At 43.4% G+C, this 14,696-nt stretch overlaps 1 protein-coding gene across 5 annotated transcripts in view; it reads left to right on the forward strand.

The window, feature by feature from the left end:
* Positions 1-2,973: 2,973 nt before the first annotated feature.
* The window catches only part of DDX42 (DEAD-box helicase 42), a 30,923-nt gene continuing 19,200 nt past the window's right edge, over positions 2,974-14,696 (forward strand). The window contains exons 1-9 of one of the 5 annotated variants that reach the window (XM_039516830.1): positions 3,062-3,094; positions 4,166-4,178; positions 5,289-5,384; positions 6,089-6,325; positions 8,006-8,156; positions 9,387-9,448; positions 10,929-10,965; positions 12,984-13,133; positions 13,792-13,896. In XM_039516830.1, coding sequence (XP_039372764.1) covers positions 5,377-5,384; positions 6,089-6,325; positions 8,006-8,156; positions 9,387-9,448; positions 10,929-10,965; positions 12,984-13,133; positions 13,792-13,896 — 750 coding nt within the window. In that variant the 5' untranslated portion in view covers positions 3,062-3,094; positions 4,166-4,178; positions 5,289-5,376. The other 4 variants (XM_039516829.1, XM_039516832.1, XM_039516831.1 and 1 more) reach the window with 4 other exon arrangements.

A 14,696-nucleotide genomic window follows, 5' to 3' on the forward strand; every position in this document is an offset into this window, starting at 1 on the left:
GACATTAGGAAAAAGTTCCTGTCAGGGTGGTTAAACACTGGAATAAATTGCCTAGGGAGGTTGTGGAATCTCCATCTCTGGAGTTATTTAAGAGTAGGTTAGATAAATGTCTATCAGGGATGGTCTAGACAGTATTTGGTCCTGCCATGAGGGCAGGGGACTGGACTCGATGACCTCTCGAGGTCCCTTCCAGTCCTAGAATCTATGAATCTATAACAGGGCAATTGCGTGTGATCCATCCCGTCATCCAGGATCAGCTTCTGGCAGTTGGAAGTTTAGGGACATCTGGAGCATGGGGTTGCGTCCCTGACCATTGATAATAATAATGGCTAATAGCCATTGATGAACCTATCTTCCATGAATGTATTTAATTCTTTTGTGAACCCAGTTATACTTTTGGCATTCATGACATCCCCTGGCAATGGGTTCCACAGGTTGATTGTGAGTTGTGTGAAGAAGTACTTCCTTTTGTTTGTTTTAAACCTGCTGCCTCATAATTTCATTAAGTGACCCCTTAGTTCTTGTGTTATGTGAAGGGGAAAGAACACTTCCCTATTCATTTCTCCATACCATTTATGATTCTATTGGCCTTTTATCGTAACCCCCCCATCAGTCATCTCTGAAGATCCTTGGGGGACCCCACTATTTACCTCTCTCTTCATTGTGAAAACTGACCCTTTATTTCCCTTATTGACCTTTGTTTCCTATCTCGTTACTAATTCCTGAGAGGACCTTCCCTCTTATCTCATAGAATCATAGGACTGAAAAGGGCCTTGAGAGGTCATCTAGTCCAGTCCCCTGCACTCATGGCAGGACTAAGTATTATCTAGAGCATTCCTGACAGGTGTTTGTCTAACCTGCTCTTAAAAATCTCCAATGATGGAGATTCCACAACCTCCCTAGGCAATTTATTCCAGTGCTTAACCACCCTGACAGTTAGGAAGTTTTTCCTAATGTCCAACCTAAACCTCCCTTGCTGCAATTTAAGCCCATTGCTTCTTGTCCTATCCTGAGAGGTTAAGAAAAATAATTTTTGTCCCTCCTCCTTGTAACAACCTTTTGACTCATGACTGCTTAGTTAGGCTTTCTGAAAGTCCAGACACACTATATCAACTGGATCACCCTTGTCCACATGCTTGTTGACTCCCTCATTGATCAGGGAATGTGATATATCCCCAAGGAGAAGTATGATGACACCCACCAGCAGCAAAGACAGGTGGTAGCCTTACCATGCAGAATCCTGCTCATCATTTATTAAAATCTCTGTTACATTTTCTGTTGAGCTTAATTAGGTAAAGTTTGTAAAAACACTTTGAAAATCTATAGGACAGCATAATAAATCACTATTATTTTAATCTGTTTTCACCAGTTTGTGTGGTACAGCCAGGCAGAATTTATTCCTGCAACATAATTGCTCCTCATCCCTCCTATTTTTGATCAGGAGTGTCTTTGTGTGTGTGTGTAGAGATCCTAATCTGACTATAACAGCTAGGGGTTATTTTTTATTATAATTAATTCATTATTTATTAATATTGTTGGCTTGCCCTGCAATAATCATATCAGTCCATAAAGGGAAGCTAATATTATTATTATTTAAGTCAAGGCTGAATGATAGAAAGTCTTGTGGGTTCTCCTACTCTCATTATTTAAAAAACAACAGTATTCAGTATTGCTTACCTGTCTAATATCATGAGTCAGGCATCAAAAATCAAGGTTTTTTTTTTAAATCGCTATTGTGTCTTTTTATTTGCCTTCTAGTTTTAAGTCTTTAGGGTTCACATTTCTTTGCAACCATGAGGGATAAGAACTTCTTTAAAACAAAAGGTGAGATTCTCACATATTTACAAAACAACAAGGAGTCCGGTGGCACCTTAAAGACTAACAGATTTATTTGTGCATAAGCTTTTGTGGGTAAAAAACCCACTTCTTCAGATGCATGGAGAAGTGGATTTTTTACGCACAAAAGCTTATGCCCAAATAAATCTGTTAGTTTTTAAGGTGCCACTGGACTCCTCTTTGTTTTTGTGGATCCCGAATAACACAGCTAACTCTCTGATACTTGGTCACATATTTATGTAAATTCAGGATCTGGGCCTGTGAGAAAAATGCCAACTCTCATGACACTCAAGATAAATTGAGATTTGGACGCACTAGATTACTGCCCTATTTTAGGCCAGGACAGTAAAGGCAGCAGCAAGCCTCCCAGCATGGGTCCACAGAGTCAGGCTCCTACTAGTGCTCCAAAAATAGCTGTATAGACAGTACTGTGAAGTTGTAGCTGAAGCTCAAGCTCTAAAGCCCACTCCCTTCCCTAGGCTGCAGAGCCAAAAAGGCCATGTCTACATAGCTATTTTAGCACAGTAGTCAACCTGGGCTAGGAGGCTCACTGGCACAGGCTCTGAAGTCTCTGTTTGAGACCAGACCCTGAGAGACATCTAGCTGCTGCAGAGATAAGGGGGAAGAGGTTAATGTTTGTGTCCCACATTCACCCTGATGGGGAGGTTTATAAGGACTATTATCTCCCTCCCACCCACCCCAAAGGGGGGTGGGGGGGCTATAGGGCTGCCTCAAAGTTCCTGCCTCAGTCCCGCTCATCCATGAGACTCTCTGGGTTTGTTTCAGGGCCTGTGCCTGCCTCCTCATCCGACCAAATAGAGCTGCGGTTCTCAAACTATTGTACTGGTGACCCCTTTCACATAGCAAGCCTCTGAGTGCGACCACTTTATAAATTACAAACACTGTTTAATATACTGTATTTAGCACCATTATCAATGCTGGAGGCAAAGCGGGGTTTGGGGTGGAGGCTGACAGCTCACAACCCCCCCCCCATGTAATAACCTTGTGACCCCGCCCCCCCCCCCCCAGGGGTCCCGACCCCCAGTTTGAGAATCCCTATAGAGTCTATGGGGGTTGGATGGGTCAACGGAGCCAGAGGTCACCTCTGCCCATCTGCTCCCGCAGCCTCAGCCGTGCCCAGTGCGCATGCCACGCAGCAGCGCGGTGACGTCATCCCGTCGCCCACGCACGTACGTTCCCCTCCCCCTCCCGGTAACGGGGGAAGAGGCGGCTGGAGCGAGCGGAGACCGAGCACCGAGTGAGTCGCGGGGAGGGGAGAGCCGAGGGGCGGCCACGCATCGCGTTTCCCCGCGGGGCCCGGTGAGCGGGGCCCGCTTCCGGCGGGTGGGGGACCGCGGCCTAGTGCGGCTGGCGGCGCCCTGGCCTGCCCCGGACAAAGGGCCCGCCCCCTGCTCGAGACTCCCCGCGTCCCTCAGCCTTGGCGCGCGGCGGGGGCCGCCTGCGGACCTCGCCCCCCTCAGCCCCCGGGAGCAGGGCCCCAAAATGAGGGGGCGGGGCCGCCCGCCCGAGCTACAGCGGCGCCCCCCTCCCCCCAGGGCAGCGCGGGTCTGACCCCCCCACACACACCGAGCTACAGCGGCGCCCCCCCCCGGCCAGTGCAGGTTCCCCCGATACTGAGCTACAGTGGTGCCCGCCTCTCCCCAGGGCAACATGGGTCTCACTCCCCCACACACCGAGCTACCGTGGCGCCCCTCTCCCCAGGGCAGCGCGGGTCTGACCCCACACACTGAGCTACAGCGCCCCCAACATGGGTCTCACCCCCCTACTTGAGCTAGGGTGATGTGGTTCTCATCCCCAGTCGAGCTAGGGTAGCCCCTGTCCCACCTAGAGTGGCAGGGATCTCACCCCCACACCGAGCTACAGCGGCCCCCCTTCCTCCAGGGCAGTATGTAACTCACACCAAATTGAGCTACAATGTCCCTCCTCCCCCCAGAGTAGCGTAGATCTGATCCTCAATGTCCAACCAACCCCATGCAGGGCAGCACGGTTGCTTGGGTGAGGGGGATGCAGGATATTCTCACTCACATGCCCCACAAGTTTGGATCATGGGGGAGAGAGGTGATGCATGTAGCTTTCCCCACTGTGGGAAAGGATGCTACAAGTGTAGTTTTGCTCTCTTCCCCCATTCCCCCCCCCCTTACCCACCCAGTACCTGACTGGGCGATCTTTAGTGGGGGAAGGTGGAGGGGTGCAGTGTGGTTCTCTTCTCTTTTTTGACACCATGCCCAATTGGGTGATTTCTGGGGGAAGGAGACTGAAGTGTGGTTTTCTTCTCTTTCCCCATATATACACCATCACTGACTGGGAGATGGGGAGAACAGGTGGGTGCAGTTTGTTGTGCTACTCCTTCCTCAAATTTAGGATGATTCATGAGAGGGAAGGCTGCAGTGTGCCTTCCTTCCTGTCTTTTCAAGGCAGAATGATCTGGCAGGGGATACTGCTGCAATCCCATTCTCCATCCACCCACCAAGTGGAGGATCTTCCACAAGGCAAAATGGTCTTGTGGAGTTAGGAGGCCATAGTGTCTGTCCCCTTCCCAATCCTCAAAGCATATAATCCCCTGGGGACGCAGTTTCAGCCTCTCTTCTCTTAACCAGTAAATTTCCTAAAGTGTGATGAACTGGGGGTGGGGAGACTGCTGTGGTGTTCCCTCTCTTAAAGGCAAGGTGGCCTCCAGAGAAGATGCGGTCCTCAGCATCTCTTTCCCCAAAATGTTGTTGATGGGGAAATCTGTACACACTTCTGTCCTTCTTTAGGGTTTTCTACTGCAGGTTATCACTGTGATGTCTGATCCCCATCCACATAAAAAAATCAATAGCAATAACAAAGACTTGAGTAGACTTCATAATCAAGTGTAGCAGATTGTTCTGCAAACACCAGACAGAGTGTGTTTCTGATTGTACTTGATATATGCTTTTTCAGTTTTCTTTTATTCACACAGTGAGAAAACATCCTTACAAACAGATTTAATAGTTTAAAAATATTACAATTCATCAAGTACAGCACAAGCAACAAAAGCCAAGTGTTCCACAATTCAGATGTTTGTCACATATCAGCAGGTTTGAAACTTGAGACGTGTGTTGGTGCAAGTGGGAAGAACAGATTATTGGAGTCAAGCCTCTACCATGGAGAGCAGAGGAATGATTTTTTCCAAAAATGACCTAGTGAACTCCATGTTCTAGACTTTTAGATTTGTTGAGCAGATTCTAAACTGGTAAATGCTTTGTGTAAGAAGTAGTATACAGAATTTACTCTCAGATTTGCCAGTTATTTCTCTTAGCTATGCACTTTAATTTCATTGAAGGAGTTCCAGTGAATGCAGAGAGTTGTCTAATAATACCGCTAAACTAGGAGCTCTCTGACTATAACACACTTGAAAGGGCTGTGCGTCATGCCCTTTTTTTGTTTTTTTTTGTGCCTTGTGACTTTAGTTGCCCAAGCATTGGGAAAATACTAAACTTCATGGAATCAGGGTCAAATCCTAGCAGCATCAACAACTGAGCCCTTCATCCTGCTGACATGGAAAAGTGAGTTCTGTGCAAACAGATTGGGTGGGAGTCTTTCAAATGTAACCTCAAGAACTGAGGTGCTGTCTACTCCGTGTGTATCTTAAATATCCTAAGCACACCTCTTAAGAAGTGAGGCTTGACTTTTTGTTCTTGACCAACATTTCCCCTCCCCCTATGGTTGTGTGGTTTGCTATGTGCTAATTGGATATTGCCCTCCTTTCTAAAGGTGGCTGGATTTCAGGTGTGCAGTATTTACAAAGCTATAAAACATTCAGGGATGGGACCGTATAGAAATGCAAAATATTTATTCAGTTGACCTTTCCACTTCTCCCACATAGGTTCTTGTGTTTAGGGTCCTCACCTTGGGTTTATTTGTCTATCTTGGATTGTAAAATCTACAGGGCAGGAATGTTTGTTAAGCATTGTGTTAACGGGTGATAGACTGTTTTATCCATAAACCTGGTAACATTACTTTTTGATTGATAGAACTTTTTGAGGGATGTAATATTTTGGACAGCAACCTGTTCATTTTTCTTTAATGCAAAGTGAATATATTAATATTTTCAGTAGAGGAACAAAACCCCAACTAGAATTTTGGCTATCTTCTCAAACATCCATCTCCAGATGACTTTAGGAAGTCCTGGTCAAAAGAATTTTGTGCCTTTTGTGTCTGGCAAACTATAACAGAGGGGATGTTAACTGATATATTCTGACCTTAACAGAGATATTGCTGACATCATGAACTGGAACAAAGGTGGACCTGGCACCAAAAGAGGCTTTGGTTTTGGAGGATTTGCCATAGCCCCTGGAAAGAAAGAAGAACCAAAACTCCCTTCACAGTCCCATAGTGCTTTTGGAACACCTGGCTCTTCAGCTGCGTTTGGGAAGTCAGCACCGCCTCAGCTCCCTTCTTTCTACAAAATTGGATCAAAGCGAGCAAACTTCGATGAGGAGAATGCGTAAGCTGTGCTACTTTTTTTTGTGTATCCTATTCTAGATTTGGTTGTTTTATAGAAATAGCTTAAACTCTCTGAGCCTGGGTTTTCTTCTCAGTGAAAGGGGACTAATACCCTTCTCTATGTCGTGGGAGTTGTTTGTGAAGCTTATTTTAATTATTTAGATTTAAAATAATAACAAGATACCTATTCAAGGACCTAGGCATCATAACACATCATTAGTGGATATAATAAAATCCCAGTACATTTTAAGTAATCATTTCAACATGAACTTAACCAGCCAGCCGCCTACAAAAACTCCTTTCCACCCTTTCCTCATTGTAGGAAGCATGCCCATAGCCTCCTCCAGAAGCCCAGTTGAACATGTCTTTTGCAGCATGTTCAAAAGGTCACCAAATTCAGGCTATTTTAGACCAACAGGGGGGCCAAGTTCCAAAGTCTTGGAGCTCCCATGTCCTGCCAACTGCCCCCCCTCTTTTATAATGAGGGGAATCCAGCTTGAGCATCCGTGCTGACTACAGCTGTGGCAGAATGGCATGAGGAGAGAGGTGATCCCTCCAGTAGGCCAGTCCCAGGCCATGTAGGGCTTTATAGGTCATAACCAGCACCCAACATTCCAGTCAGCCAGTGCAGTTCCTGCAGTGCTGCTATCGCATATTCCCAGCAAGATGCCCCATTCAGTAAGGAAGCCACTGCATTCTGCACCTACTGTAGTCTCTCAGTGGTTTTAAGGTGTGGCACCATGGTGAGCACTCGCAGTAGTCTAAATTTGAGGTAATAACAGCATAGATAACAGTGGCAAAGTCTCCATTCAGAATGAAAAGTCACAACCTCTTAGCCATATGCACATGGTGGTAAACTGACTGGAATACTTCTGGAATACGATTGTCAGATAGCAGCTGGGAGTCTGAAATCACCCCATGTTACAAACCCTAGCAAGATAACTCCCTCTGTCAAACGGTCTGAAGTTGCCTCTTCTATAAAGAGAGAGGATGGTCCATTCCTTAGGTGGCTAGTCTGGGACTTTGGAGACCTGGGTTCAATTCCCTGCTCTGCCACAGACTTCCTATGTGACCGTAGGCAAGCATTTAATCTCTATGCCTCAGTTTGTTGTCTGTAGAACGTATTTAAACATATTAAAAAAGATTGTGAGGCTGTCAGACACTACAGTGATTGATAGATGGATCTCCACTTGCTTCCCTCTGGCCCTATCTTGTTTGTGTTCAGTTTCAGTTAGCTCACTATCATCTATACTTCAGTCTCAGCTAGACACTGGCTGAGGCACTGACCAGCATCATCCAAGTCGAACAAGATACAGTTGGGTTTTTGCCAGCATCCTGAGAACATTGGCCTCCTTACTAACCCTTCTTACAGTCCCATAGACACATTGAGGAGGGTGAAAGAATAGTGCTCTGTAGCAGCACCTGACTCTGGAGAGGGCTTGGGAAGAGGAACAGTTGTCCACAACTGCCTGCCTTACTTCAGTTACTACCTTAATGCATTCGTACCTGTATCACACCTCAACGTCCTTTAATGGAAAAAACTAGATGAGTACAAAGTGTTGTTATTCACTCCAGTCAGTTATATAGAGACTCAAACCAATGGCTCTACAAACAAATAGACCCACTGCATGACTTGTTATAGCCATTACTGTGCTATAAACTACTCTCTCTTACTTGTCAGATACTTTGAGGATGAAGAGGAAGATTCCAGCAATGTGGATTTGCCATACATTCCTGCAGAGAATTCCCCCACTCGCCAGCAGTTTAATTCCAAATCAGGAGACTCTGACAGTGAAGATGATCCCTTGGAAGCATTCATGGCTGAAGTGGAGGCAAGCCCCAACTCATTAAGTCTTTATGAATTTAGGTGTTAACTCCTCTCCGGTCAAGAGCAGGAAACATAGATAAATATACAAAAGGTTAAGGGTTATATTAGTACTCTTCAGGGTGCTTTTTACAATAATATTGTTACATGTTGCCATGGATAAGGCCGAACTTGGTATATCGGAGTCCGTGTCTATTACCTTCATGAGAATTTAAAAAAAACAAAAAACAATGTGTGTAAAAGCCATTTAAGAGTGACTAAAGCCAAAAAAAAAAATTACCAAAAGAATCAGACATGTAAGTCTGGAAGGGAACTTGAGAGGACATCTAGTCCAGCCCACTGCACTGAGGAAGGTCAAAAGTATAGCTAGCATACCATCCCTGACAGGTGTTTGTTCAGCCTGTTCTTAGAAACTTCCAATGATGGGGATTCCACAACCTCCCTTGGAGGCCTATTTCAGAGATTAACTACCCTTATAGTTAGAACGTTTTTCCTAATATCTAACCTAAATCTCTCTTGCTGCAGATTAAGTGCATTACTTCTTGTCCTACCTTCAGTGGACATGGAGAACAGTTCATTTCTGTTCTCATTGTAACAGCCCTTAACATATATGAACACTGTTCTCAGGTCCCCCCATAATTTTATTTTCTAAGACTAAACATGCCCTGTTTTTTGAAACTTTCCTCATAGGTGAAGTTTTCTATACCTTTTATCATTTTTGTTGTGCTCTTCTGGATTCTCTCCAATTTGTCAATCTCTTTCCTGAAGTGTTGCACCAAGAACTGGTCACAGTACTCCAAATCACTCTTAATGATTTATGCCCTGGCATCAATTCTGCTAGATGCAATTATGTTTAAAGACAGTTGGTGCTAGCTGGGTTCTAGCACAGCTTTCCTGACCGATGTGTGGAGAAAACTCTTTTTAAGAACAGTGTTGGAAAACGTTGGCATAGGAACTCCCAAAGGATTAGTCAGTAGCATGATATGGTTAGCATAATAGGACATGGAATGAGAGACTGTTGAATCCCAAAAGTGCTATTCCTGCAGCATGATGGAATAACCAAGCTCTGATTACTTTGGTCCTATTACAATATGACTGACTTTTTTTCCCCCCTTCAGATTTATTATCATGTTTTGCAAGGTCATTCATCCCTTTGTATAAACAACATTGCAATAAGGAATTTTCCTTTCCAAGCTTTATCCTTGCTGTTATGTGATACAATTCTGTGTCCTCTTAGGATCAAGCAGCTCGAGACATGAAGAGACTTGAAGAGAAAGACAAGGAAAGAAAGAATACAAAGTAAGCTCTCTTCTGTATCTCTCAGATCCTGCCTTGTAAGAGTGTTTAGAGCATTTCAAGGCTTATAAAAACCATCTTCTCTATTTTACATTAAACTTAATTGGTTCTTTAGATCCATGTAATGTAAATATAGTAAATAACCAGAGCATAGAATCCCTTCCAGTGACTAAAGTTTTGTGCAGTAAAATAGCATCAGATGATAGATGAGCAGAATCCTTTGAGGCACCCCAAAACAAAATATACTGGAAGATTCACTTATAAGAAAACAAACCAGGCTTTTATTTTATTTGGGAAGGATCACCGACGACTTTCCTTCCCTCCCTGCACTCAAAGTCCCTACGCTGCAGCAACCATCTGTGCCCCTACACAAGCCAAGGAAAACTGGGTATAGCTCCCTACCGAGCCAGTCACTGCCGCCCTGAGCAATATCCAAAGGACATTGTTCCCAAGTGTGATTCAGGTACTCTTTGCCCAGCAATCCCAGGCCATGCAAACCTAGGGACTGAGGGATTAAACTGAGATCCCTGCATGGCAATGCATTGCATTGCTACCAGCTTGCCAGAATGGCCCAGACGAAGCTATTTGCTCCCCAGTGATTAGGAATGTTTGGTTTTGTCTAAAACCATATTTATTAGAATAGATGTCTCCTTTGAGATCATCTGGTGAAAGAACCATTACAGCACAGACAAATTTAGAAATAAACTAACAAAACCTTGCAATAGATAGTGAGATTCTTCCAAACCTAGTTCAGGGGTTAAGAGCAGTGCCACATGCTGCTCCCCACAGTTGAGATATTTTGAGCTCAGAAGCAGATTTACAAGGCGGAAGCTTGGCTGTCTGTCTTGATCAGGTGAAATAACTAGGTACCATTATCAGAGGGGTAGCCGTGTTAGTCTGGATCTGTAAAAGCAGCAAAGAGTCCTGTGGCACCTTATAGACTAACAGACATATTGGAGCATGAGCTTTTGTGGGTGAATACCCACTTCATCGGATGCATGTAGTGAAAATTGATACTTGCTGTGAACATCAAATGTGTTAATATAGTCTATATTGCATGGCGTTGATAGGCCTGAAGCGGAACACTGGATCCAAACCACCACCGACTTTGGGGAAGCTCTGAACTGGATTCAGACTTCCTGATTCCTGTCCCTCTCTAATTATGGGCCTGTAATAACATCTTTTGGTAATGCCAGGGACTTAAACCAAAATGCTCACTTTTCAAAAACTTTCACAGTAGAATCCACATCAAAGAATTCTTAATCTTCAGCCATGCTAGTTGAAGTAAAATGAAGCTTGTGCAGGTTTATGTATTATGAAAACTCCTGTGGGTTGGGATTATACACTGATTTAATTGCTGCTTGATATTGTTAGTGTTGTGTCTTCCACTAAAGTATGGAGCTCAGCACTAATCAAGTGACAATACAGAGCTGGGTATGTGGAACATTTGCAGGGAAGTTTGTTTCTCCGCTTGTTTTTCCAGGGGTATTCGAGATGACATTGAAGAGGAAGATGACCAAGTGAGTTCCTATGCAGTCTTTCTATCTATTTTATCCCCCCCAAATCGAACTACTTAGGTACAAGCAAAACTTGAATACCATTTGAAACAAACTTGGAAGTTCATCGAGAGAGTCTACTAGTTTCCCTGTTGTCCCTGCCTTTCCAGATGCTTTAGAAAAGAAATAAAGAATATTGGGAGAAAAATCTCACAGTTCCTTAACTTGTATGTGAGAGGATCTTTCAGCTGATATAGTTTAAAATACACACAGTTTTCAATACCCCTTGGCCTCATCTAAACTGGTTGTAGTAATATCTTTTATTTATATTGGTTCCACACCCTCCCTTCCCCCCTCCCCAAATAAGAGAAGAACAGAAAGGAAAAGAAATGGGAGGGAGAGGAAGGAAGGGAGGGCAGGGAAGGGAGGGGAGAGTGATGTCTCGGTTTCCATCTGTTAGGAATAAATGAAAGGTTTCTAGAAAGTTAGACCAAATCTTTTTAAATTTGTCTGAGATCTGTCTTCTCAGAAACGTTACCCACTCAACAGCTGCTAGGTCAGCCATGTTGCTGTAGCAAGCTTCTATCCCTGGAGGCAGTTTGTTCTTCCATTTAGATCATAGTCATCGAATACAGAGCGACAGTGGAACCATGGGAAGTCGCTCTGATGACTTGTCAGCCAAATTTTGTGGGCAGAGATCAGCTTTTACTCTGTATGCACAATTAGGGCCCCAATCCTGAATGAGGCAATACAATAAGGGCACGTCTACATGTACACTTACTGTGCGGCAAGCTGGAGTTTGAATCAGCAACACACTAGCATGCTGCTTACTAAGTCTCTGGGTGAACTCTGCTGCTATGTACTAAAAGTTCCCTAGTATGCTTTGCTGGCCACGTGGACACTTAGTGTGCAGCATGCTTGGACCACTGCAGTTTTACACCCTAGCTTGCCATGCAGTAAGTGTACTGGTAGACATGCCCTAACCCAGATAATAAATAAAAGAGACTTCATTTCAAAATGTACTTTATTCATTTATTTGACATGTAATCCTGATTATTTGATACTTTGTGATTTGTTAGTAACTATTCTTTTAGTTTCAGTAATGTAGGACCACACCAAAGTGCTCTAACTGTATACATTTGAGTGAAGCTAATTTATGCATGCAAATACCTGAGACTATGCAAATTATGTGCAGAGATGGTTAGTTAAGCAGCTAATTGGCTTGGTGAATGCACATGCAAAAGTTAGACAAGTGCAAACATTTGCACGCAGGTACATGCACTGGACTTTGGAAATCTGGCCCTGAGTCTTTGCTGAGAAGTCAGATGAGACACTCATTTCCCCGTGAGAATGTTTTGGTTTGCAGATTAACAGTGAGAGCTAAATGAGTCTCTACAATAGATGTGCACCTTTCTTAGATATCTAGGGTGGGATCTTCCAATGCCTTCAGTGAGTTCCAACTTGTGCCTCTCTTGAAGGGTTCTTTTGGAATTGTTTCTTTCTCACTGAAATGGGGTGTTGACTGTCCATTAGTATGTTGAAGCAAAACAACTTTTCCTCACTCAGAGGATGGTGGGAGGAGGTGTAAGATAAACATTTGAGGCATTTTAGGGGGCGTGTTTAAAAAAAATTGAACATACAGTGACTTTTTGTTCAAACGTCCATGTTTAAAAGGTGGCAGCATTTGTTCTGTAGTCTTTGTGGATGTAAGAATAGACCCTGCCATTTAATAAAGCATAACACATGACATTTCTTGGTACAAACATTTCTTAATCAGTCTTTTGAAGAAGAAAAAAGTTTTTAAAGCATTTTGTGGTACTAAGTGAACATTACAGCAGCTTTCTTCATTTCTTCTGATTCTTTCCTCTGGACTTTACTACTATTGCTGTTTACTAGAAGATCCTGTTCTAGTGAACATGTTGTCCTTCAATGGTAGGTGTTAAAGCGAGTGACCATCTAATATATGCACCAGTTAAGCAAAAATACAATAGTATTTCCCCCATTGTATTTGTGTGTGATTTTACTGATGTGTTTTGCTGCAGGAAGCTTATTTTCGCTACATGGCAGAAAACCCTACTGCTGGTGTGGTCCCAGAAGAGGAAGAGGATAACTTGGAATATGATAGTGATGGGAATCCAATTGCACCGTCCAAAAAAGTCATAGATCCTCTTCCACCTATTGATCATTCAGAGGTAGGGATGGAGTTTCTTCTACTGGGTTTTAACTTAAGGAATTTGTGTATTCCTCAGCCTAATGAGCCAGATTTGTGGAGCACCTCAACATAGCTACCTGATAGAAGGGTTTAAGTTATCTAACGGTTATTATAAAATTAATCTTGATCTGTTTGAGGAAATTGAGCAGAACAGAACTAGGGGGTTACAGGTGAAAGTTGTAAGGAAAAGAGTGGTAAGAAATTACAGTCATATTTTACAGAATGATGAATAAGTGTCAGGGATGTCCAGGGCAGTAGTGGAGTCAAGAACCGTGAATGAACTCAGTTAAAAATTGTTGACTATGTTGTCATCTCACCAGCTAGACTTCACTGTGTGACTAGAGCTACTCAGTGAAGTTTAGGTGGTATGAAGAAGGCTGCTGGAAAAAGCAAACTAGCTGTGAAACAAACTTCTCTTGTACAGCCAATGATAGTAGACAGCATTTCACTGCTGTGCCGCATAGTGTTCTCTTTATTGAAATTAATTCAAATAAACAACCATCCTCCCAGACCAGCTGTTGGCTAACTTCAGGGATGATTAAGACTTTGCTCAGAAAAGGACAAACCTTCTTGCCAAAATCCAGTGTACAGAATGGATTCCTGTCTCGTAGACTAACTGTGAGTAATTGAACCTGCAGATTGAATACCCTCCATTTGAGAAGAACTTCTACGAGGAGCACGAAGAAATCAGCAGCCTCACCCCACAGCAGATAGTGGAACTACGACATAAGCTGAATCTACGGGTAAGCTGGAAACAAGACCATACTCCCAGGACCCCTCACTTTCACCCCTTGGGATTACTTTAGTGGTTATTATGCCCAAGACTTTCACAAGAGACACTGATTTTGAGACCACTTGAGACACCCTAAAGGGGTCTGATTTTCAGAGAGCAGGTGCTCAGCGCTTCCTGAAAAAGAGGCCCTTTGAGGCATCTCATGTTGGACACCCCAAGACCACCCGTTACATTTGAAAATCTTGCCAATGTATTTCAAGTGCAGCTTACATTTCCTAAAGGGTTTGTATATACTCAACATAGGTACGGGACATGTCTGCAAATATGAGGAAAACTGTGTCCTTCATTTATATTAAACATGCTTGTCCATTTGTGTAGGCACATTATACAAAACCCATCTCATTTATCTAACAACATTAAAACTCTGTCTAACTCACTCAACCTATGCATAGAGGAATAAAGTAAAATGTATTCGTATATGCTTTCAGAAGTTCCACACTTTTTTAGTGGCATAGTTAAGTTTAGGGATGTTGCTTTGTGTTTATAAATCAGGGAGTTTAATAACTCTGGTTCCCAAGGAAGCAGTTTGCTTGCCATAGGAAAAAAACCAAAACCAGAAGTACTACAATCACATTCTCCTGAATTAGACTGAGGTATTGTACCGTGGAGAAATGAAACTATAGTAATGTTTGATAAGGGAATCAGACCTCTGTCATTTGTGCTTTATCCTGGGACACCTTTGGAAATCAGATGCTCCATGTCATTTATTTTGAGGTTTTTTTTTTTTTTTGTAATGGTAAAGTATTAAAT

The sequence above is a fragment of the Mauremys reevesii genome, linkage group 27 (assembly GCF_016161935.1).
Source record: "Mauremys reevesii isolate NIE-2019 linkage group 27, ASM1616193v1, whole genome shotgun sequence".
NCBI lineage: Eukaryota > Metazoa > Chordata > Testudines > Geoemydidae > Mauremys > Mauremys reevesii.